General features: G+C 53.9%; 1 protein-coding gene across 1 annotated transcript; it reads right to left on the bottom strand.

The window, feature by feature from the left end:
• Window positions 1–9,790: 9,790 nt before the first annotated feature.
• Window positions 9,791–16,377, bottom strand: LOC122389164 (uncharacterized protein K02A2.6-like). The gene is made up of 3 exons (XM_043380904.1): window positions 16,185–16,377; window positions 12,869–15,662; window positions 9,791–9,872 (listed from the first exon to the last, which is right to left on the bottom strand). Exons 1-3 carry the CDS (start codon window positions 16,375–16,377, stop codon window positions 9,791–9,793), a joined length of 3,069 nt encoding a protein of 1,022 aa, XP_043236839.1.
• Window positions 16,378–25,104: the final 8,727 nt, after the last annotated feature.

The raw sequence follows: 25,104 nt of genomic DNA, 5'->3' as shown, positions 1-25,104 counted from the left end.
CCCTAGCGGCTAGCACTAGGGGTGTAACCGCCCATACGGACAGTGCAATTTTACAGGCCCCAATCTCGGACTTCCCTTAACATTCATATGTTGTAAACGGCAAACCGCCCCCGATAAATGTTACACAAACTAATTTCCTCTCACATATCGGCCATCAGGCCGATATTTTTGTCGCATGGAGCCTGCAACGCTATAAGCCCTCATATGTTCGTGTTGGCGTTCGGAGGCTATCGCCTTCAAAGACGTTTCCATAAATGTTTCTTTTTCGTCCCACACACAGGCGCCCCTCTTTCGCATGCAGGCGCCCCTCTTCCGATGGCGCGCTTCTCGAGTGGCTGCGCCCTCCTAGCCTTTATCGCCTGGCAAGATTATATTCGACAGGGTCGGCAGCATCTGCCTTTGTTTCAGATAAGGATGCCCTCCACTCTTCAGCATATCAAAAGATACTTTTCCCACGTCATTGCCACCCTCTTCGTGTCACAAGTGCCTTTATCAGTTGCGGTGTCGCACTGCTCAGCTTTATGGCTGCCGCACCTCTTAACTTCCTGCCTCCTCTACAGATTTTCGAGGCGCCCCTTTCCATAGCTTTAGGGTGCAGCTGCCCCCCTTGCCCCCCTGCTTCCGCCTCCACTGGTTTAACATCATTGGGCTAATTTTTAAGCGCCTATGTTTTTATTATTTCCCACTGTACCACCAGCTAATGTTGGTTCTCAAGCCGTGAGTTTTTAATCGTGATTTCTGAGTAAGCACCGTTTTGCTGGTTCGTCGAGGAGCGCAATAAGCTTCAGATTGCCAATATCGTCCGTTGTAAATCACGTCAGAGTTTTGTCGGTTATAGCGGAGCACTTTGAATTACCGTGATTTCCCCGCGGAGCGCGCAGCTATTAATCAGAATCGTAATTATGGCCTGCCTCAACATCAATACTGAGTTGACTGACATCAGTGTTAATCTTTCCTTCAGACTGTGAATTAAAAACTTTCCGAGCGCCCGCTGGAGCCGAGCTGTATTGTGTCGCGGTTGTTCGGCGACGCCGCTAGGTGGCGGTAGACGGTGGGTGTGAGTGTCGACCCGGGCTGGACACTGGATGGTGGGGCACCACAGGGTTACCCCTGACAGGGTCATAGAGGTGACTCGAGTCATCTAACCCAGTGACTTAGTCACAGAGAGATAGCTGAAAGTTATTCAGAGCGTCAAGAAAAATCATAGAATTGAAGCCGAGCAGGCACTGATGAGCAATAGTCAATAAGTGCATTTTCCGCAGTTCTGATGAGCGTTATTCAATTTAGAGTAAAAGATGTTTATGGTTAAATTTAAGGAATGTGTAACAATGAAATGAATCGCAAGCTATAGTTTTTACTGGAAACTACCGTGGCAGAGATGTGTCTTTACGCCCACCTTCATATATTTTTTCCAAATGAATAAAAACGTCGACAATCAAGCTCAACCGTTTTTGGCACATCTTTAGATGCATCTTTTCCGTAGGTAAAGGTTATGAAACTGAAACAAAGACATTCAAAGCCAGGCCACCAGGTCCATCAGGTGACCCAGCCTACGACAGAAAAATGTAAACGTATTAAACGTTAGATTAAAAACGTAAGATTAAACGTTAAATGTAAACGTAGATTAAACATGACTTTCATCTACGTCATGTTATTAAACATGACGTATTAAACGTAGGCATGTGACGTATTTATTTATATCGATAGGTGAAGCATTCTGCAACCCTTTAACCCGCGCGGGGCTGGGGTCTCCAGCCGAACGCGCGGGGCTGGGGGGGGGGGGTAAATTTTACCCCCCCCCCCTGTTATCTCCCGAACTAATGGTCCGATTTGGAAAATTCAAACGCCAATCGAAAGCTCTCATCACGAACTACTAAAAACATGTACTTAATTTAAAGTTTGAGGTCAAGGTCAAGGTCAGGTCAAGGGTACAAATTGCAAGTTTCTACAGTATCGGCCTTGCACCGTAGTTGCCGAAGAATGGAGTCATGGACTGAGACTGATCGCCCAAAACGTGTTCTTAGGCTACCAAGACAATATTCGTTGCATACAATATCATTCAGAGGTCAAGGTCAAGGTCAGGTCAGGTCAGGTCAGGTCACCAAAAAACAAAATATAGAAAAGGGCATGTGCGACACATGTTTTATGGGTCATTTTACTCATAGAATTCAATAGGCACACTCAATAAGTGATATGGACCACCTCTGGATGAATTTCAGGTCGAGGTCAGGTCAAGGTCAGGTCAAGTGAGGTCAAATTTTGAAGTTGGTTGTTAAGGCCTAAAAAGGTGTCTATCTGATGCAGTTTTTCACGGCGAATCGAATGGTGCTATTTTTGTTTCCGTACGAGGTCTAGAACTTCCAAAAAAGTCATTTTTCAAAAATTTTGTGTGTCGTGACGTCATAAAATTTTGAATAACTCCCACATTTTTGAACCGATTCTTCTAAAATTTGGTATGTAGGTGCACATAGACCACTTCTCTGACATATTTTCCGGTTTTTTCGATAGACTTAAAATTTTGGATTTTATAATGATTTTCCCAAAAAAGTCAGTTTTTTTAATAAATTTAGGCCAAAATCCAAAATTTTCAAAAAACCGAGATAGGCATTTGATAGACAAAGTAAAATTACGTATAACCTTTTTTGTTACGTCTTGATTCCTTTAAAAATGAAGATGTTAGCGGCGTTTGAACTTTTGCCGTTTTTGAGGCGAAAATCGCGAACATGACGTCACTAAAACGTCAATTTCTCAAAAATTTTCCGACGGATTTCGCTCAAATTTTCAGGGAACGTGTCAAATTGATGTAAGAAAAGGTACTGAAAGTTTGGCGGCGCTGCGCGCCGCCGTTTTTGAGATATGGCAAAAATTCGCGAGGGGGGTAAAATTTACCCCCCCCCAGCCCCGCGCGGGTTAATCTACATAAACAATGTGGGGAAATTGAGCTGCGCCTTTTTTGGACAAGTCATACCTGCTAAATGTTCGCAAAATCATGTAGTTGGTGATTATTGTACCTACCCGTGGGGCGTGGCCCTGACCTTATACCCTTGAGCTCATCCAACTCATGAAAGGTCAACGACAGAGTTGGACGATAAATATTGTTAGATGAATTACAGGAAAGTAACGCTTTGGGTATATTGAGCAAATATACAGATGTGACTACCGAATACCGATGCAGGCTAGCCTATCGGTAATTAGTCCACAAGCAGCTATACCGATGAATGAGATATGCAGCATGACCTTCATGAATGACATCGGCTTTAGATCATTTTTTGAGAAGTTGTCCCTAAAAGCTTAAATAAAGGTTCCTTCGACGCGTCTTGACGAGAAAAAAAAACACCATATCACTAAATCCACTGCATGAAAATCTTGTGACCAAAGCTCTTACTGCAGAATTTTTTTCCACAAAAACGTCAAATTTGACAGTTTTAGGCGAAGTGAGATTTGGCGGAGACCAAATAAATTTTGCTATAGACAAACGCTGAAGACAACGTGTCACTTGCCTAATAAAACGGGAGCCGTGCGTATCACACAAATCACAATCCCTTTTTTGCTATCCTTTTCATTAAAGCTAGTGATTTCATGGCGTCGGTGAGTAGTGTCTAAAAACTAGGAACTAACAAAGGGCGTGTCACACCGAGGGGTGCCGGCCGCCACTGGGGCGGGCCAGGGGTACGGAAGTCGGGTCACTTCCCTACCGGCCCGGTGTCCGGCACTTCCTGAGCACACCGGCGCTCCGCTCAGCCAAAACGGGCCGGCACGAGAGCAGAGTTTTTAGCGCGGCGCGCGCGCCGATGCGGCCGGCGCGTGCGGCGCGCGTGCGGGCCGGACGTCCGGCGGGGGGCGGGGCGGGGGCGGGGGCGGGCGGGTAAGCGCCGCTGGTTAGTGCGGCCACATCCCGGCGTGGCGGCCGTGTCCGGCTGATAAATCAATCTGCTCGATGGGAGCTGATTGGAGGCGGCAGCCGACCGTGGCATGACCGGCCGAGTCGTCACCTGTGTCCCCGGCGAGTTGGTCGCCCCCTCCCCCCGTCCGACCGCCGACTGCCGCCACCGACAAAGGGCGGATATCAGACACAGCTGTAGGACACACGAAAAACCACCTGAATTAGGCGACGGTGAATATGGCTCGGCAGAGAGACGTCCGTGGGCCCTCGACGCTATGTCGTTTCCGACGGACCGCCCCGGCCCTCACCCCACCGCCGGGAAAGTCGCCAGTCGGACCGCCATCTCCGACCTTCCCAGCCGCCCAATGGCTCCAATAAATATTCAGAGAATGCAAAAATGCCCGTCTCTGCGCGTGTAACGAGCCGTGCAGAGCGGCGCGGCCGGCACGGGCCGCCGGTCGGGGTCCCATCCGACGCCACTCGCCGCGCAGTCGCCGCCCGCGCCGCCGTTTTATTGCCGCCGGGAAAAGTGCGCCCAGTTTTATTCATCTCCGGCAAATGAGAATGGATGACGGCCCGGCTGTAATTAGAAGGAAAGTTGAAATGGCAATTAGCGAGGACGACGCGCCAGTCAGCGGCCAGAAAAGTCTGAGCAGCAATTGCTCGGAAAGCGAGCAACTTCAGACAATTTTTTCTTGTTAGGGCGGGTCTCGTAATTGTGTTTGAAATGAGATCTACTGCAGTGGTAAAAATAAGTTTGAAACGCGAAGACCTAGGTAAAACAATGGAATAAGAAATGAGAAGGCGCAACTTTACTAGTGTCTGATTCCTACACTTGCTTTCGGCGCCTTTTAGGTAGGTTTATACTTGATTTTATACCTTACCAGATATTTCGTTTGCCATTCCAAAACTTCTCTCGAGAACCGCCATAGATCGATGTAGCTGTGCAGAAGTGTCGCCAGCAGTCAAATGTATTCATTTCGCCTTTGGCGTGGCCCCATTGAGATGTTGATCTCATTCGGATGGATTCGGTCGTGTCGTGTCGCTCGCCGACCGCCCTGGCACGGCAATTTGTGTTGGAGCACTGATAAAGCGTCTGCCAAATGTAAACCATCGCCGGCCTATCTGAACGAGTGATCACCCGAGGGCATACAGTCGAGCCCCGCTGACGTCGCTGCAGGCAAAGCGGCGCGTGCTCCTTTGAATCAAGTTACATAAGCCCGCGAAACATGCGTGCGATGATGGTGCACAACGCACATGAGTTGCCTGATTTTGCAGCTAGCAGAGGGCTCACCATTGCCGGCACCGATAGTCACAGCCGCTGGTGCTTCGTCGCAATAGGGGAGATCACCGCCTTCGCGGGGTTCGACTGTATCAACCCGTTCTCACATTGGGATCGGCCCACTTAGCATAATGTCCCCGGGCGGGGGCCACATCAGATCGGGCTCGACTTAAACTCGACTTTTGGAATCAGCCCGTCGCCGGAGATGGGCTATAAAATAAATGTGATTGCCGCCGACTGAGAAATCTCGAGCTCCAAGCCCTGTTAGAGGAACGGGGGGGGGGGGGGCTCCACCTTTGTGTCCAAGGGGATGACACTACTGAGGAAAACGGGCTGATCCTCGAGATAGGACTGATTGTCTTCACCGCTCTTTTCCTAAACTTACTTTATTTTCTTTTACTCTTTCTGTTATGAATAACCATTTAGGGTCACATTTAAAATCGATTTCCCTAATGTGTAGAGCACTGAGCAGAACGCATGCAAAATTCACAGTTCACATGAGCATTGATTATGCATTTCTGTGCATTGATTATGCATTCTGGTATGTATTTTTAATTTATTAAATTTTAGTAGAAATAAATTGTCGCCTGTCTTGTGAATAGTTTTGTGAAAGAACTTTGTGAAAAATAATCAGATTTATTTGAAATTTCTAACCGTTCTAAATGATTATGACAGTGCGTTTGAGTAAACTCAAAAACAGCCGTACCAAATTCGCCAATAACTGCAGTGCTGGCTGTGATTGTAAAACGTTCCGAGCCAGCCGCGCCCAGCGGACCAATCAGTGCGCAGTGGCCGGTGCAATCTGATATGGACGCCCTTTGACAGGTGACTGGCGCCGTGTGATATTGTTTTCGATCGCCAGCATGATTAAATAATGGCGGCCGGTGCACTTTTTGTCGTGTTGTGTGCGGCAGGCGCGGCTGCCGACCGCTGGGCGGCACGCGGCGCCTTTGTTTCGGCCAGGTGGCCGCTGACCCGGTGACCTGACTGGTGACCTGCGCGTGGGGTCAGCGCGCTGCCGCTGCTACCAGCTGGCTGCCCCGCTGCCCCGGCGGCACCACGCTGCACGCGTCCAGGCGGAAGCCGACAGCGTCCGATCGAAACTCATTTAGTCGCCGTTTGCCGAGCAAAGAACGGCCACAGAAAAGTGTCAGCGTGGCACATGCGATCATTGTTTGACACGGTAGCCATGTTGTTTTAGGACATTTGTAATTCAAGTTTCAACTGATCAAAATAGAAGCTTTCTTTCATGATGTATGGCAGGCGGTGCAGGTACCTTCTATACGAAAGCATGCATGCCAAGCATCCCTTTGCAGGTAATATCATTTTCTACAAAATGTAAAGTAAAAGTGAGCTCCCATCAGCTTACGTGTACCCACTTACCGTCGCATTAATGTGCTCGGGTGTTCTATGTTTAATCTGAGCGATACTACCACTTAATACCATTTGATTTTCCGAGCAACCAGCTGTGTATCCCGAAGTGTGACAGATCACAGATGTATTCACGAAAAGTGAGTTGTTTTTGATAGGCGTCTCTTCAGCATTTCCGGAACGTCTACTCTCCATACCGTCGCATCAAAGCGTTCTCATCCAGTTGCGATGTTGTGCGTTCAGCGCCCGCTGCGGTGCTGTGCGTCCTGCACTAACCACCGTCCTCTCTGCGCTCGGATCCTGCGGCTCCCCGCGCCTCCCACGAGAATAACACGTCGGTCGTCGGCGAGTGTCGACATCGACGCACACTTTATCATCGGCGCGGCGCCGCGCGGCCACAATGCCGGCGAAATTGACTTTATTTGAGCCGCATTCGCAGCCAGCCAACCAATTCAAGATTGTGACACGAGCCGGCGCGGCGGCGTTCAGGTTACGGGCATTGTCGGGCCGAGATAGCGCGCTGGCGGCCGGCCGGCGGCGGCGCGTCGTGTCAAACTCCGGAAATGTAGCCACTGCGGAGGCGCGTCGCTGCCGTCGGGGGCGCTCTCTGAGAGCAATATTGTCCAGAAGGCGGCCAGCCCGCCATTGTGAAACGAAACCCCCAGTGGCTTTGGTGTCAGCGGTTGGTGGAATAAAGAGCCGAGTGTGTCACATAGAGAGAGAGAGAGAGAGAGAGAGAGAGAGAGAGAGAGAGAGAGAGAGAGAGAGAGAGAGAGAGAGAGAGAGAGAGAGAGAGAGAGAGAGAGAGAGAGAGAGAGAGAGAGATAGAGAGAGAGAGAGAGAGAGAGAAAGAGAAAGAGAAAGAGAAAGAGAGAGAGAGAGAGAGAGAGAGAGAGAGAGAGAGAGAGAGAGAGAGAGAGAGAGAGAGAGAGAGAGAGAGAGAGAGAGAGAGAGAGAGAGAGAGAGAGAGAGAGAGAGAGAGAGAGAGAGAGAGAGAGAGAGAGAGAGAGAGAGAGAGAGAGAGAGAGAGAGAGAGAGAGAGAGGATAGATATAGTATAGAGTGATGAAGAGAGTTGTAAGTTAACAAACTTATGTACAGGTCTCGCGAGATTAAGAGGTAGGTTTTGCACTTTTACATTTCCGCTTATATCTCAGAAACTAATCGATCTACGATGAAGCCATTTTACACGATCATGGCCGGCTTGTTACCCAACAAGTCGATCGCATCTTCAACACTTAAAAGCTTAAGACGACGAAGATATAGCCTGAAGTACACTAAATTTTCTAGGTGCAAAACCTACCGCTAAAACCCGCGAGACCTGTACCTAGGTGTAACTTTTATTATGAAGTAATTAATTATCGGACAAGGGAAAAATGTGGAGATGATAATGCGAAAAACATGTTTCATTACCTACCAAGCATAATTACAACTTACCTACAATGAGTCCATTGCAGATTCAGGCAGATGGCAGTGCACTGAATATGGTCAAAGTGGTTAGATCAGCATAAGTAAAATTAACAAACACAGGAACAAGACCGCTGCTGCCTAGTGCGTAGTTTCAGTGGCGAAACAACACACAAGAGAGGCAGGTTGTGTCTGTGTGTGGGCGGCGCGTTTATGTGCCGCTGTTACAGCTCGGCCCACTCTCCGGCCGGGGTAATGCGGCCCAATTAGGCCCATCGGCCTGATGAGCTGCTCGCCGATGAGCGGGTCGGTCGCAGCTCCAACTGAGGCCGCCTGTTTATCAGCTGGGCCGCAGGTGGCGATCGCAGCCGCCGCGAGCCGTATTGGTCCCGCAGGAGGCGGCCCATTGTGGCCAGTGGAGGGAACACTGGCCGGGCCGAGGGCTCATCAGCGGCAGACGTGTCAGCGAGGACTGCAAACGGCTGCATATGGGGCGACAAGGCGACGAAATGTGGACGGGTGGACGGGGTGAATGAGGACGGACTGCCCTGTAGATATTTACATGCCTACGGAGCGATATGGAAACAGCTGTATACAGATCGACTGAGAACGGACGACGGACGGCGTGTGTTAGTCTCCTGAACCATCCTAAAATGTTTGATAAGTGAGACGGTTTTCTCTGAGGTTTTAGCTGAGTTTTGACTTAATAACACTGGCGGCGCGATTGATATTTCTATGGTAATTAGAATGATAGCATAAATATCGCAGGCGGCATAACGCTTTCAAACAGTATTGATAATGCTCACGGTGTTGAATCGATGCATCTAGTGAGCATAGAGCAGCATATACATTCTAATTTCTTATTTGTATGATGTCGATTTCAAGTAACTTACAATCTACAGACCCGATCACTTTAAACCCAAAGAAATGCAATCAATCCCTTTATCATTCCAATGGTTCTGGCATGAAGGCGCCTTTTTCACTAGACATCAAGATATGGTCCTGTGACACCTCTTCTCTATTCGTGTCGCTATGTCAGAGGTCAGGTCAGTCGCCGCAGCACAGACGGTGACACGAGTGATAGCTCAGCCGTCTTCTCTATCCGTCGTCGGGCAGCGTTGGCTCGGCTCCAGGCGATCCGGCCTCCATCGACTGATCGACGGCCGTCGACATCGATGACGGAGCGGCGTCGGGTCGATAGCGACTATCGGTGTCGGCTGATGAGCCACGTAACGAGCACCGAGGTGATGCCGTGACGTCGGTGTGACGTCACACCAGCAGCGCCTCGCTGTGCCGCGCCGCAGGTCTGCAGGTGAAAATATAGCCAACCCAGCACATTTTTATTTGCTCGCACTCGGATTTTCGACGATAAGTAATAATTTTAAACCAGCTAGATATTTTTTTTCGTGCTGACAGATCTGCAAGTTTACTCGGATGTTCACTTTTTCATCATACTAAAGAGATAGTTTCTGGAGATAGTTCGATTATGACTAAGGGACATTGCAGAGTCGCCTTGCATGTTAGGGCACCTGGCCCTTCAAGCATGGCTCCTGTCGATTCGGTGACGCCAGCCCCCTGAACGCGGCGCGGTGATCGCTCTCGCTCACCGACCGGTGACCTGGCGGCCAGGCCGGTGACCGTCGCGCCCGTCCGTCACCGATCCGTCTCCCTCCATCAGCGCGTCGACCGCGACGCAGCGATAAGTTGGCGGCGTCGACGACAGGTCGAGTCGCGTGTCAGCGACACGGGGTGTCGGCGGCGCCAGAGGTGGCCGCCCTGGGGCGCGAGCACGCCGCGAGCACGGCGGGAGCACGGCGCTACGCCCCGCTGACGTACCGGCACGCCCGCTCAAGTGTCGCCGGTGCCCGGCGTGCCACTGGGCGCCGGTTTCCGGCGGTGGGCTGACGGATCGGCCGGTGCCAGTTCCGCACTGATGGCGGGGTGGGGCCGGGCGTGACCCGGTTCACAGTCGTGCACAGTGCATCGCCAGTGCACAGTGCACACGGAGCACGCCTGGGAGTCACGCCCGTTACCGCTCTCACAATCACACCGTTTGCCGGCGCTTGATTGGTGGTGGCATGGGTACTTGTGTCAAATGATTTGCCGGCATATATCGCCCAGTGTCATAAGGGCCTCACCCATCAGGGAATATTGCATGCGGCGTCATCAGTTGCCTTCGCCTGATCCGAAAGCTGTCCCAGAAACGGCGCAGCCGTCTCTTATCTGTGGGAAACAGGATGATTTAGAGTCGCATTTGCTGAGTGCGGTCAGGTAAAGGGCAGGGAGTTATGACGCAATGCCTAAAAGATGTATCCTTAATGTTCTGGATAATTTGCGCACAACACGTTTACCTAACAAGTTGGCAACAAGACGCCTTCTCACCACATTTTTTTTTACACTATATTTGCAAAACTAAAATGGATGTAGCCAAGATGTAGCTATAATGCCATAAAATGTGGCCATCTTGCTATTGACCAGCTTTCTTTCGCATTACGTACTCTTACTTTTACTCAACTGCCAAAAAATCTGACTAAATTCAACACCAAATTTGAACCCTTAGTTGAAGGATGAAGCAACAAGGTCCGGGTCAAGGTAAGCAGACTTTCTTGGCTCGGTGATCAGCCTTCACAGCTGCATCGTGTCGGCCCTATCATCGGTGCTGTCGGATGCGACGCAGCCCCGTCGGCCCGCGCGGCCGGCGGTCGTCGTCGGCGGCGTCGGCCATTTTGACCTTTTCACCCCCGCCTCTCACCTGTGCTGACCTCCGCCCCCAGGCTGGCCGGCCGGCCGGCGGCCACCAATCGGGGGGCGCCGCCGATGGCCCGCGGCCAATGGCAGCCGGCGGGGATCGCAGTCTCCGACCCGGGCGAGCTCAACCGGCCGCCGTCGGCGCCGACGCGCGTTCCGGGCCGCGGCGCCCGCTCCAACGGGGCCGGCGCGGCGCCAGCGCAGCGTCCGCCGCGGAGTTGACAGTTCCATCCGACGGTAACCTACCTCCCTGCCTCCCTGGGCTCCGGGGCACACTGGCGGTCGCAGGGGGGGAGCCACGGGGGCCATGGCCCCCCCTTTGGTGCTGAAAGGTGGGGCCATACTATCTTTTGGCCCCACCTTTCAGATCGAACAAAAGTCCTAGAAAAGCTTTTCGTATGTTTCATTTTCTTTCTTGCGCCATCAAAGGACGTAAATTTCACTCATGAGTGGGCTCAGTTTCGCATTCTGTCAATTTGGCGGTCAGCGTCCCTGGCACCGGTTCACGAGTATGGCCGGATCTTATATGGAATATCAGCGTGGGTTTACTTAAGGCTTTCGTAGGCCCAGCATTCAGCAATGGCTGGCATGAGACCCTCTTCGGCAGTGGCGGGTGGGCCCTGCTAAAGGAGATTGGCTCCAAGACACTAAAGTAAGACCTCAAGGGTTGGTGCTGTGCACCTCAGAACCCCGGTGGCGATGCCGTATGCCGGCTTGGTTTCTTAAGGATTGGCGTGGGACCTTCGGGGCCTGCATAGAGTTTGCATGAGCTAGTATGTAATCTCAGAGGCATGTGTGTAATGTGTACACAGTGGCGGTCGCGGGGGGCCGGGGGGGGCATCAGGGCCATGCCCCCATAGGTCAATAAAGGGGGCCATCATATCATTTGACCCCCCCCCCCCCCTCAATCAACCAATGGGCCCCCATATAGGTGTATGGGGCCCTGGCAATTATTCGATCGTCACGAGGCTAAAAAAAAACCACGCCAAGCTATTAATATAGCTCCCACACCGGTCTTTGAGCGTCCTAAACGGACCTTTGAGGGAACTTCAGTGGCGGTCAAGCGCCCACGTTGACCGCTAAGAGCCTACATCAACCTCTGAGGCCCCACATCTGGCCTATGAGGGCCCCTAACCGGCCTCAGGGATCCCAACCGGCGTCTGAGGGTCTCACACCGGTCTCTGGTGGCCTTATTTCTGTCTCTGGTGTCCCAAGATGAACCTTTAGGTGCCAATAAGGACCCCGCACTGGCTGCTGAAGACCCGATGCCGGCCTCTAAGGGTCTGCATTGGCCTCTGAGGAGGGCCCATCTTGGCCTTTGAGGGCCCTCTGCTGGCCTCTGGGGTCCAACGACGGCTCATGCCGGTCTTTTAGGGCCCCACGCTGACCTCTGAGGGCCCATGTTGGCCTGTAATGAGTAAGGACCCACACTAGCCTCTGAGAGCCCAACTCGGTCTCTGATGGTCTCAAACTACTGGCCTTTGTAGTTTGCAGGCCCTGTACTGGTCTCTGAGGGCCCTAATGTTACGCCGCTAGTATCCGCGGCTGAGTTCGTTCCAGCTTCCGGGTCCGCGATCTCGGTCCGCGATCTCACACAGCGTTCTGAATAACGTAGTCCTGTATTGGTGATCGGTATCCGGCGGGGGCCGCTGCCCGACTGCTGCACGGCCGCATCGTGCCCGCGAGCTCAACGAGGGCAGCGCCACCTAGTCTACTGCACAAAGTTCAGAGGGCAAGGGCTACGTTACCACACACTACCCCCCTCAACAGGAATGACAGTCGTGGCGAAGCAGACAACACAAAAACTGGCCGAAATAAGACTAAACATCCGTCTAAAACTATTTCAAAGCAAAGCCAGTCGCTTCGAACACGACTTTGTGTCGCCGTCACATTTCGGCTATGAGGCGACGTGGCTGCTTCCGCTGCCTGACGGAAACACGCTGAGCGATGCCCCCAGTTGCTGATCCAGCTCCTGTTCCTGTCGCCGATGAGGTCGCACCGCCACCTCTGCTGACCTCCTCCTCGGCACCAGCGTCGCCGCCTGCAGCTACCTGCGCTTCCTCGGAGCTGCCACCGGTAGCGGTAGCAGGTGCTGTCACAGCATCATTGCCCGTCGCCCCCGGCCTGTCTTTGGCCGGTGACCTGACCGTCGTTTCCGACCCGCCGGTCACACCTGACCCGACGATGACCCCCGGTCTGATGGTCACCGGTGGTTCGCCAATCCCTGTGGGTGCCACCGGAACCTGTCCAGTACGGTTCGGTGCTGCCACCGTCGGCTGCCGGCTGATATCCTCCGCGCCATCGGACGCTGCAGCAGCCTGTTGGGTGCCCGCCAGACGCAGCTGGTCGGCGTGCCGCGACCAGATCGCGCTCCCCACGTCCACTTCGAACGACAGCGGGCCCGTCCGGGCGGTGATGACGCCCCGCCGCCACTTGGACGGTCCACCGTAGGCCCGTGTCCAGACGTGGTCTCCGATCGAGAACTGCCTATTGTGACCTGGTCTACCGGCCTGCCACTGGCGAAGTTTTTCCTCGCGCTGCCGCACGTCCACATCCGGCTTTAGGAGGTCCAGGTTGGTTCGCACGTTCCGTCCCAACATCATTTCCGCTGGAGACCTCCCCGTGGTCGCGTGTGGCGCCACCCGGTATGCCAGCAAGAACCGCTGTAGGCGCTGAGAAAGCGTTCCTCCGTCCTTGAGTGCAGCTTTCAAGCCATTCTTTACGGTTTGCACTGCGCGCTCCGCCGCCCCGTTGCTACTTGGATGCCACGGCGCTGTCCTGATGTGCCGAATCCCATTCGAGTTCAGGAACTGGGAGAACGCAGTGGCGGTCAGCTGGGGTCCATTGTCGCTGACCACCTGGACCGGCAATCCAAACCTGGCGAACATTTCGCGCAGAACACGCACCGTGCTTTCCGTGCTGGTCTCACGCATCGGCACTGCCTCCACCCAGCGCGAGTAGCTGTCATACACTATCAGAAAGAAAGAGCCCTGGAAGGGTCCAGCGAAGTCGATGTGAACCCTGAACCAGCAGCTGTCCGTCGGTTCCCAAGGGTGTAGTTCAGCACGCGGTGGTGCCCCGCGCTTTTCCATGCAAGCCGCGCAGTCACGCGCTAGGGCCTCCAGCTCGGCGTCCATGCCAGGCCACCATACGTATCGGCGCGCCACACCTTTCATTTTGGCGCTGCCCAGGTGACCTTGGTGCAGCTCTGCCAGCACCTGTTGCCGAAGGCAGTGGGGAACCACCGTCCTGCCACCCCAGAGCAGACATCCCAGGTCCGTGGAGAGCTCATCCCGCCTCTGACGGAACGGGGCCAGTTCCTGCTCCACCTGTCCGGGCCACCCACTGTGCACGTACGTCAGGACGCGCGACAGTACCCGATCGCGGCGTGTCGCAGCCGCGAGTTGTTTGGCCGTCAGAACCGGAGCTACTCCGTCCATGAACAGCAGATACGAGCCGCCGCTGGTGTCGTCCTCAGCGTCCGCTGGCTCTACCTCTCCGCCTGGCACTGCCATACGAGACAGACTGTCCGCCAGGTGCATGTCTTCTGATGGACGCAGCTCCACATCGTAGGTGAAAGCCGCGAGCTGCAGCGCATACCGCTGTAGCCTGGCCGCAGCCAGCGTTGGCAGCTCACGCTCCGGACTCAAGATGCGCGACAGCGCCCTGTTGTCCGTGACCAGGGTCCACCTCCGGCCGTAGAGAAACTGACCGAAACGCTTGACAGCGAAGGACACCGCCAGCGCCTCCTTCTCTACCATTGGATATTTCCTCTCCGTTTTTGTGAGTGTCCGAGAGGCGTACATCACCGGACGCTCCAGTCCTTCCTCGTCAGGCTGCAGAAGCACGGCTCCCACGCCGACTTCACTGCTATCTGTGACGAGCTTGAGCGGCGCCTCTGCATCGTACCGCTTTAGGACTGTGTCCCCTGCCAGCAGTTTCCGCACTCTGACCAGTGCGTTTTTGTGCACATTAGTCCATTTCCACGTGGCGCCCTTCTGTAAGAGCTCGTACAGCGGCGCTAGTTCCGTGGAGAGGTTGGGAAGCACGCGCTGGTAGTAGTTGATGCTCCCCAAGATGCTGCGCAGACTTTTCACATCCTTAGGGTCCGGCATGTCGATCACTGCGTCAACTTTCTTCTGTACTGGACGCAGCCCCTGTGCTGAGATGCGCCAGCCGAGGTACTGCACCTCGTCGAGTCCAAGTTGACACTTCTCCCGTTTCAGCTTCACTCCATGAGCTTCCAGCCGAGTTAGCACTTCATCCAAGCGCTCGCACAGGTCCGTCATGTTCGCCGCCGTCACCAGCAGATCGTCTTGATAGGCCACACACCCGTCTATGCCATCCAGGATGTGATCGATTGCGGCCTGAAACACCGAACTGCACGCCGATATGCCGAACGGTAGGGATTTCATCCGATACCGTCCTCGGTGCGTGACGACTGTTGTCATATCCCGCGATTCCTCCGCGAGCTCCAGCTGCAGGAAGGCGTCTTTCAGGTCCAGTTTGCAGAACCGCCGTCCTCGGACGCTCGCAAAGATGTCCTCGGCGGATGGCGTAGGATGTGTCGCCATTTGCAGCTGCGGGTTTACCGTCAGTCGATAATCACCGCACAGACGCACGCCGCCATCGGCACGTGGCACCGTCACCAGTGGTGTTCCCCAGCCGGGCGCGTCGTTTGGACCGACTTTTTCCGCGATCCCGGCCTGCACCCAGCGGTCGAGCTCCCGCTCGACGGCCGGTTTCAGTGCATATGGAGGCGAGCGCACCGGCCGTGACACCGGCCGTGCATCCGGTTTCAGTGTCAGGTGCGCCGTTACTCCACTGATGCGCCCCGGTGTGCCGTCAAACACCGACTTGTGCCTATTACAGACCGCCTCCAGGTCCGCCGTCCCTCGTTCCGGCGTGACGTCCATCACCGCCGTCTCTCCGCCGCCCACACTGATGTCCAAAGCCCGCAGCCAGTCGCGGCCTAGCAGACGGCGATCGTCAGGCAGGTCCACCACGACCAGTCGCAGTCGATGGTCCCGACCGCGAAACCTTACAGAGACGTCTGCCTCACCCCGGAGAGGGATCCGGTGACCAGTGAATGACGACAGCTGTAGCTGAGTAGGTTTCAATCGCAACCGCGGGATGACCGTGTCCCGCCCCACAGCAGTGATAGGGCTGCCGGTGTCCACCACCATTTTGATGGCCACCCCGTTCACCGGTAAAGTCATTTTAACCGCCTCCGTTAGGTTAACAGCGTTTATCTGCCCCAGCCCCCACATGTCCGCCGTGGCAGTCTGCTGTCGGCATTGACTGCGCAGATGTCCGATCTGCTTGCAGCGGTAGCACCGCCGCGTCTCCGGTGCCGGTCTGACCCCGTCGGACCCACGAGTGTCAGATTCCCGGCGCCCCGGCCCCGTCGGCCGCCGTGACGCTGGTGCCGCACGCGCTGACTCATCCGGGCGTCGGCTCTCCTGACAGTCCCGCTGAAAATGTCCCGCCGCACCGCAGCGGTAGCAGCGGACCGTGCGCCGCTGGCGGTTCCGGTTACCGTCAGCCGTGCGCTGTGGCCGGACAGCGTTCAGCTGATCCGGTCCCGAGGTCACCACATCGACCTCTGGCCGCTCGTCCAATGCGGTAGCTGACCGTCCGACGCCGTCCGTGCTCAGAGACGCGTTACGGAACTGCGTCACTAGCATTTGCGTTTGCTCGTATGCACGAGCCGTAGCCTGCAGATCTTGCAGTGAAAAGTTGTCTCCTTTGGTTCCGACCGTCTGCAACAGTCGCTCCTGAATTTGTGGAGTCGCGCCGGCCACGCTCCTGTCCCGGAGCTCACGGTCGAGGTCAGCCGCCGGGAACCCGCACCGCCCAGCCACCGCCCGCAAACGAGCCAGGTACGCGTCGAATGACTCGCCGGCGTACATGCTCGTGCGGTGGAACGTTACACGTTCCGCCATAAGGTTAGACGTCGGCTGCAGATATTGGCGTAGTTTAGCCACAGCGGTGTCGTATTGTGACGTTGCAGCCGTTGCAGCCGCGGTCGGCTCCGGCAGGGTGTCGAACACGTCCTGGATGTCCGGCCCCATTAGATGGAGCAGGACTGCAGTCCGCCGCCGGTCGTCTGTTATGTCCATCGCCTCGGCGTAGAATTCCAGACCCTTCAGCCACCGGCTAAAGTCCATCCCCTTTGCAAAAGGAGCCACGCTCGGCAGTCCGGCCGCCATGTTTGCCACCGCCCCGAGGCTGCACCGGGGTCAGGCACTGCACACTGCACTGACCGCGCTGACTCACCAGTCACGCCACACCGAGCAGAGTCCAAAGTTCAGAGTCCAGCGGCCGCCGTCGCCGCCCGCACCACTGTTCACCCAACACGGAGGTGCAATACAAATGTTCCCAACAACGATACAGCGAAACGCAGCGGCAGAGCTGACAGCGTTAATGCACAAAATTATGCAGCAGTATAAAAAAAAGATACTAAGCACTAAGCAGAACTAAGCACTAAGCAAGATCACCCGGCCCGACGCTGTCACTTCACCGTGATGTATATCCGCGCCGACCGCCGCGCACTGCACCATCCAGCACGCCAAACGAGTTTGTCCGAGTCCCGACGCTGTCACTTCCCCGTGACGTATATCCGCGTCGGCCACCGGTGCCGCACCACCAGAGCGCCAAATCCGTGAGAACGCCACTTGTCCTTCCGAGATCACCACCAAACGAATCTCATCCTTGTCGCCAAGTTGTTACGCCGCTAGTATCCGCGGCTGAGTTCGTTCCAGCTTCCGGGTCCGCGATCTCGGTCCGCGATCTCACACAGCGTTCTGAATAACGTAGTCCTGTATTGGTGATCGGTATCCGGCGGGGGCCGCTGCCCGACTGCTGCACGGCCGCATCGTGCCCGCGAGCTCAACGAGGGCAGCGCCACCTAGTCTACTGCACAAAGTTCAGAGGGCAAGGGCTACGTTACCACACCTAAACTGGCCTCTACATGAAAACATACATGGGTGGGTTTCTGAAGATCAGAGGGCTCACGCAGTCTCCGGCACAGCCTTACGTTGGTCCTGATCGAGATTGCTTAAATTGCTTTACGTACTGATGGTCCCGCGCTGATTCCCTCATATTTCGACGTCGGGTCCCCATGAGCCGGTGTGGGTCCTGGGGCTGGCAGAGACTGATGAAGTCCTTAGGGCTCAGGGCCAGTCTTTTTAGCAGTAGGACTACGCAGGTTGAGTGAGCCCCAACAGAGCCGTTGCGAAGCCCCGCAGGAGTCGCGCGCGGCCCTCAGCTGCCAATTCTGAAAGCTCGGAACCTGTGGGGGTCTCCAGAGGTCGGTGTACCTACTCTCTCCCGCCGCCACACAACTAGGTACCTATATGGGTAAATGTCATAGTCTAAAAATGCTCTCTGGGTTTCACATGCTTGTTCAAAGCAAGAGGTATCTGTACTTTTTAGCGAGAGGTACCTACCTATCTGTACTTTTCCGAATTGTTTTATAGTGGTAAGGTCATGAATCCGCGTGCCTGACCTTCCAGTATACCTATGCTACACCGATCCGTCGTCATGGTGCAGCGGCCCGACCGGTGGGCACACCGTGAGACGGTAAATGGAACTGGTGATTTTGCCTTAACCCTCGCCCTGGCAGGGCATTTTTAACACGGCCTGGCAGGGGGGGGGGGGGTCGATGCGACCCCCCCTCGCGATTGGCTCCTATGGCACCTAGAAACACCAAATTTGGTAGGTAGGTGGGCCCCCTGGAGTTCTCGGCCCTGTGCAAATTTGGTTGCTCTAGGTCAATATTTAGGGGGGTTTTGGGGGGTATAAATGTAAAAATTTCGCTAAAAACAGGTCAAAAGTTTTTCGCTTATAACTTTTGATCTAATTAAGATAGAGCAAAAAGAAAAGCACCAGTGAACTCAGCACGTCAAGGCGCGTCGAATGATATGCTTTTTAGCTTGCTTAAGTGTACTTAAAGTTTTTCTTAAATTTTAAGTAAACTTAAATTAATAAATTAAGTTACAGTTGACCAAATTGCATCATATCGCATATCATTCGATTCGGCTGATCACCAGGAACACAATGATACCATTTTTGAAGCTCTAGCGTCATTATGTGCCAAGTTATTGGCAAAAACGTCATTTGACATCAGTTGACCTCATTTGACCTGACCCATGGATAAGTACACCAAACAAAGAAGCACCAAGTGACCTGCTGCTAAGTACTGTGGTTTCAAAGCGCAAAAGTGATAAAACGAAGCGGATATCTCCAGTATTTTCCGAATTTAGTATTTTCCCATAGGCTTAACATTACGACGTAATGACCTCTAACTGACCTCAGGTCAGTGACCTCAAAAAACCCGAACTATATGTTATACAACTCGGTGAACTTAGCACATCCTGAAAGTTTGAAGGAAATCAGTGCAAAACTGTGAGTTGGACAGGTGCAAAAAGAAAATTGAAATTTGACCATGACCTTGTACCGGTTTTTCTGACCTGGTGACCTGACCCAAGGTCACCCGGACCTGAAATTTTCAGGTCATATGTAAAAAGGTTGCCCCATAGGCTGTGCCAAATTTGGCGGCGCAGCGCCGCCGTTTTCACGCTATCTTCGAAAAACCTTAGGGGGGGGGGGTCGCATCGACCCCCCCCCCCTGCCAGGGCGAGGGTTAAATTGAGCTCAAAGATTTCACGCAAGAATGAGATGGATGAAGCATAAGTAATGCCAACTGTGCGGCGCCTCGTGGACGTAAAAAATTAGCCGATCAGCCCCCCCCCCCTCCCGAGGACGGATAAATGCTAAGTCCCGCGAGTGTGACTTTGGCCCCCCCCCCCTTTTGCTAGCGGCTGCGACCGCCAGTGCCGGGGCACGGTGAAGCTGCAGCGTCTCTCCGCTCTCTAGAACTAACTCATTCTCAGCGGCATCCGTTGACCATCCAACAACAACCGACCCAAAGGCCTCTCCAATCTCCACCTGACCAAACTTCCAGCTTTGGTGTTGGTCCCTACCCTCAGCCACGTTAAACACATTAAATTCATTTTTCACGTTCAAGTAACGACAGGGGGCGTTCCACGACAAATCGACAAGTGCCCTGCACCCTCATTTTTTATTTTTTGCTTAACCCATTTATGCCCAGGAATATTGACCATCATGAAAATCGATGAAATCAAGATATGTTACGCTTCTACCAGGGCCTTGCATGGAATCGAAAATAATTTTTGCCGGCAGCAAAAGTTTTTCGAGAAAAACGTAAAAAACGTGCGTTGCGAAATCGCAACGAAGGGCACACCGGGCGCCATCAGCGTTGCGAAAACGCAACGACGGGCACATCAGACGGACATAAAGTACACTAAACCGCCGTATATGCTAGTTTGTTTTAACATATATTTCACCAACTGTTGAAAACTATTGCTTGAGAATGCGGAACCGACATCCCTCATGCTTTATTACCCGTCTAAGAGCCTCAATGAGGGAGCATAACTTAAGGGTTCGCGAACGGGGATGGCAACAAACGGCCATTATCGACAACAATTGTCCATTTAAAGTACCTAGTGGTCGGCACGTACCCTGGGCGGTGCTTTCTTTTTGGAAGTTAGACAGAGCCATTAGCCCATTACCCTCTCATATGAGAACCCCAAACTGAAAACAATTTAACCGACACTCAGAAAACACTTTGAGAACATTTTTGAATAAGGGCTCATATGAGTGCCAAAACAGGGCTCAAATCTGTATGATTTTAAAATCGGGATCAGTTAGGCGCCCTTTTCGGGCTCAAAGTACATGAGCCCCGAAAGCGGCATCAGTTCGTCTTCCTTTTCGGGCTCAATTCGAGCTGCGTTTTAGGGCTCCATACGACATTCCGCCATTCCGTCTTTTGCTGTTTTCAGTGCCATGTGTTGGTGTACCTACCGCCGTGATTTCAAAATGAATGGTAAGTTATTAGTTATCAGTTATCGCTATCTTTTAGAAAAAATCAAGATGTTGATGCTCATGCCATTTTAATCCCTTATCACTTAAAATTGTGGTGGCATTTGTTCAAAAAAAGGTCTGATCTACAATTGTGATACGAATACGCACGGGTTTGATTATTCGTTTTTCTTGTATTTGCGCCACATGAAAGCATCAAATCTGGATTCAGGATGTCAAATAGTGTAAGAATGTGCAAAATTTTTGTCTCGTTCTTCGTGATGATGTGATTGAAGCAATGCTTTCAAGGGTAGGTAAGGATTTTGTTACTTGTTCGTAATGGTTATCTTGATGCTCAACTAAAATTAATCCTAACCTTGCCTACTAACCTATTAAGTTAAACTTAGTACCAATACCTACCAACCTACAACCTATTTGGATCTTTCATATACTTATAACATGCTGCTGCTTCTGCTAACATGCTGCGGAATGCTGGTTGACATGATGGAATGCTGGTATGACAGTGTTCCATGTTTCAGAATTTTAGGTGAATAACCACACATGATGGGGAAAATATTTTCATCCTAAAAATATGACAAGTGGCTTTATTTCATCTTTGCTAAAAAAAATATGTCAAAAGTTTGATTCAACAGCCAGCTGCCAGGTTACGCATGACTTGACAGTTGATGCATCTACTCTACATCATTTCATTTCAGATCCTGTGAAGGTTCTGACAAAATCTGAGGTAAAAAATGGCATTATGCAGTTTTGCGGAAAGACTAAATCTATCTCATTTTGTCTTCAGATTTTTTTTTTATTGGGACACCCAATTGAAATCCAATTTTAGAACACTGTGACACCATGCCTGTGTGCCAAGTACGAGGAAGGGTCTACAAGTATACATCAAGATAACCAATTATGGACAAGTTGAGACTTGAGTCATGAGCTCTTATTTGTGGTTACAATACCTTCAACTGCATGATTTTGCACAACTTCCATACAGGCATCCAGACTGGAAAAGGTTCAAGTCCATACTTATTCTGGTGCTTGAATATGGCAGTTCAAAGATGGAAGGCATATGATGCTACAAAATGAAAAAAGTAATTCAACTTACAAAAATAGGTATTCATATCTATCCTAAACTAAACTAACCTAAACTTACCTAACCTAATCCAACCCAACCCAACCACCCCAACCAGCCCAGCCCAGCCCAGCCCAGCCCAGCCCAGCCCAGCCCAGCCCAACCCAACCCAAAACCTACAGTCTAAAACCTAGAGCTAAAACCTGCAGCCCAAACTGGAAAACATCCATATGGTACGCCGGACGCCCGTGAAGCCGTCATGCGCCGAAGTTCGGCGCAAGCTATTTTGCAATTTGCGCTGAAATTTCTGCATTATTTGCACCGAAGGTTAGTGCCCTTTTGCGTCAAAATTAAGCCACTTATACAAAAAGCACATTTACATCTGCTGGCCAAGGTTTTATAAACCAGACAGAACGCTCTGGGCCTTAACCACTCCTGACTCCCATGTTTGAGCGTCCAAATTAGTTGATGTTTCCATGGAAGCTGAATACCACAATACGTGTAGCGCACTGTAGCATCGTGCCGTGAAATAAGGCTCGGGACGGAAGTTCCGGGGTCACAAAAATTGGTGTGGCGGTGTTGTCGCGGCTGGCGGGCTCCAGCAAGGGGTTTAAGTTTACGACACCACTCTTGTTTCAGGAGAGGTGTCAGCGATTCGAGACTACTTGGGCATGCGGGCAGCGGGGTCGGCGTGGCTGCCTGCGGCTGCGGCCACACATCTTGGCGTCCTGGAGGCGGAGATGCTGATGGTGGCATGAGTCATCACTGGCTGCCCGATTTCCATGCTCCAAGACTCGCCGTGAGGGCCGAGGCGGGCGTCGTGCCGATGGAGAGATGAGGAGGGATGCGCTGGCATCGCGCCTACTGGCGAAGGCGCTCTCCCTCCCGTCGGAGGACCCGCCGCGTCGTGGCGGAAGCCCCCCCCCCCCAACCGTGACTGAAGTCAGTGACCGGCTGGAGAGAGCGCGGGGGAGCGGTGTGGGACCACTGGAGTGGCGCTGCCCGCCGAGGCGCGCTTATCCACGAGACTGCCCCCGTAGACGCCAACAGACGGCGTCACGGTCCACCTGGACCTGCTGCCGATCGGGGCGTCCGCGACAGCGAGGAGGAGTGCTGCGGAGGCGTGACTGGGAGCGCTCCCCCAGCGTGCGACGTGGACCTGGGTCGACGGGTCTGCGACCGGGGGAGTAATAGGAAGGCGGCGCTGGGGTCCTCACCGAGCACCCAGACAGTACAACATTGGTACTGCGGGAGGCGGCGGGGAGGATTTGCTCCATTTACCGATCTGAGATGGTGGCGCCCAAAACGGCAAAGCAACATCTCCTGAAGCACCCGTCCTTCGAGGAAGACCCCATAATCATTTGCTCCGACTCGCAGGCGTCGCTGGCGACGCCACGAGGTGGACAAGTGGCCCAGACACCCCCCCCCCCGCCCCTCATCCCCTAGGTGCCGCCATCTGGGAGTATATGATGGCCCTAGTGGCTGTAGGGGGCCGAAGAATCCACCATAGAAGGAGGGCGGCGATAGCCCGATTAAGCTGGGCGTCCAGTGGAGCCTCGGCTCTATCATGGGCATTGGGCAAGGACTCTGCGAGCACCCCCGTCTCCTCCATCTTCGACGGCACTCCAGTCAGAAAGCTGTCCCCACCCGAGTTTCCCAGCAGCATGGGCCACATGAAACCGAACAGCGCCGAGCCGCTCGACGCTGAGGACCAGGCGAGAGTAACAGTGAAAAGGTGAAACGCTCGAAACGGCGCGCGCCGCCGGCCGAGGGCGCCGAGCCGGCCCAGGCCGGCTGCGGGTCAAACAGAAGCCGTCTCCGCGGCGGCCGCCCAGTGACAGCGACTCGGACTGACGTCGAGGCACCGCTGCCGCCTCCGCCGACCAACCCGCCGCCCAGCAAGGGCAGTTTGAAGGCGGCTGCGCCGGTGAAGGTGGCGCGGCCTGGCAGGGGCCGCGGCCGGCCCACTCCCAGCTACCCGTCCCGCGAGGTGCTCAGTACCACCGACTCGTCCGATTCTGAGGCAGCGCCGTCGGCGGGCCGCCGCCAGCAGTGACGACGACCGGCTGGCGGCGTTCGCGCGGGACTTGTCCGACTCCTGGTACTCGGACTTGCCGCCCAAACTGGACGCCGGCGGCGTGAGCACCAGCAACGCCAATAAAAAGTCCACCTTCATCCGGCTCTTCTCGCACCGTGTCAAAAGGACTACGCCGCGCGGCCGGCCGGCCAACTCGAATGAGCGCAGCGAAGGGCACACGTCCCCGACGGCGGCACTGGCGCCTCCCGCCGCGCCGCTGCCGGCGTTGCTGGCAACGCCGATCCAGGCCCATCGATTTCTACTGTTTTGTTGCCTACGTGCCGCTGCCGCCGCTCAGCCAGCACAATGGCGTGCCGGTGTTGCGCTGTCGGATCGAAAAGCGGCTCGTGCAGCGGACGGACGGGTGCGACCCGCGCGATGAGCCGCCGCCGCACACCGAGCTGCGCCGCGCGGACGTGAAGGTGGAGCTGGCAGCGGCCTGCTCAGTCCCCTCAACGGCGTCGACCGGCTCTCCGGCGATTTGCGGTCAGAAACGCCGCCGCTTCTGGGACCAAGGTGTCAGAGCGCGGCGCTGCCCGTGAGACGTTAAGTTAGCACAGGCAATGTCGTCTGCACTCCTTGCAGTTCATGTTGAATACACAACCATGTTGCGAAGTAATAGGAGCCGGGTTTTTCAGTTCATAGAACTTTTTCCCTGGCTATTACACCCCACAACCGAACACTGACACCTTGCACAAGTATGACTGTGTGTATGAATGTTAATAAATACATGAACCAATGTTGTGTTTTCGGTTCCAGTACCTTCTTTGGGCACCTCGGCAACAAGTAAGTAATCCGTTAGCTTTGCCACACCTAAGATAGGCTCCCACGTTGTTATTTGCTCCGGGGTTAACATAAACCGGTTTAACGTAACTTTTGCATCCCGGCCAAAATTGCCGGTTAATTGTCCCACCGCTCGAGACTGGCGCTAGGCTGGCCGAGCAAAAAAAAAAAAAGTTTGTCCGCGGCTTCGTCTTATTCGCAGCTGCTGGACACGGGGGAGGGGGGAGGAGGGGCTGCATCGGACGAAAAGCGGGCTCTGGTATTAACTGGATTTTTTGCCAGCTGGCGCCGTATGGTGGCGCTAGCAGCAGGGGTGGATTTTTTTGTTTTTTATTGGGGTTGCACAGCCCTGAAAGGGCGCCCAAAGCGGTTCCGAGGGGCGCAATAGTCCGGAAGTGGGCGCCACCAGGTACGGTCGTAAACTTGGCGTTGGGGGGGGGGGGGGGGCGAATTGGCAAAGGGGCCCCTGTAGACCCTCGCTGGGGGGCGGTGTGTTAGCTTAACCCGCGTACCGCGGAGGGGGGCGAATATCCGTCCCCCTCCCCCTGAAGTTTTTCGTAAGTAGCGGAAAACTTCTGAAACCAGTAT

Source organism: Amphibalanus amphitrite, unplaced genomic scaffold, assembly GCF_019059575.1.
Source record: "Amphibalanus amphitrite isolate SeventyFive unplaced genomic scaffold, NRLGWU_Aamphi_draft 000346F_arrow, whole genome shotgun sequence".
In the NCBI taxonomy this organism is placed as follows: Eukaryota; Metazoa; Arthropoda; class Thecostraca; order Balanomorpha; family Balanidae; genus Amphibalanus; species Amphibalanus amphitrite.
Note: the sequence above shows the minus strand (reverse complement) of the source record. Positions and strands in the feature narration are given on the sequence as shown.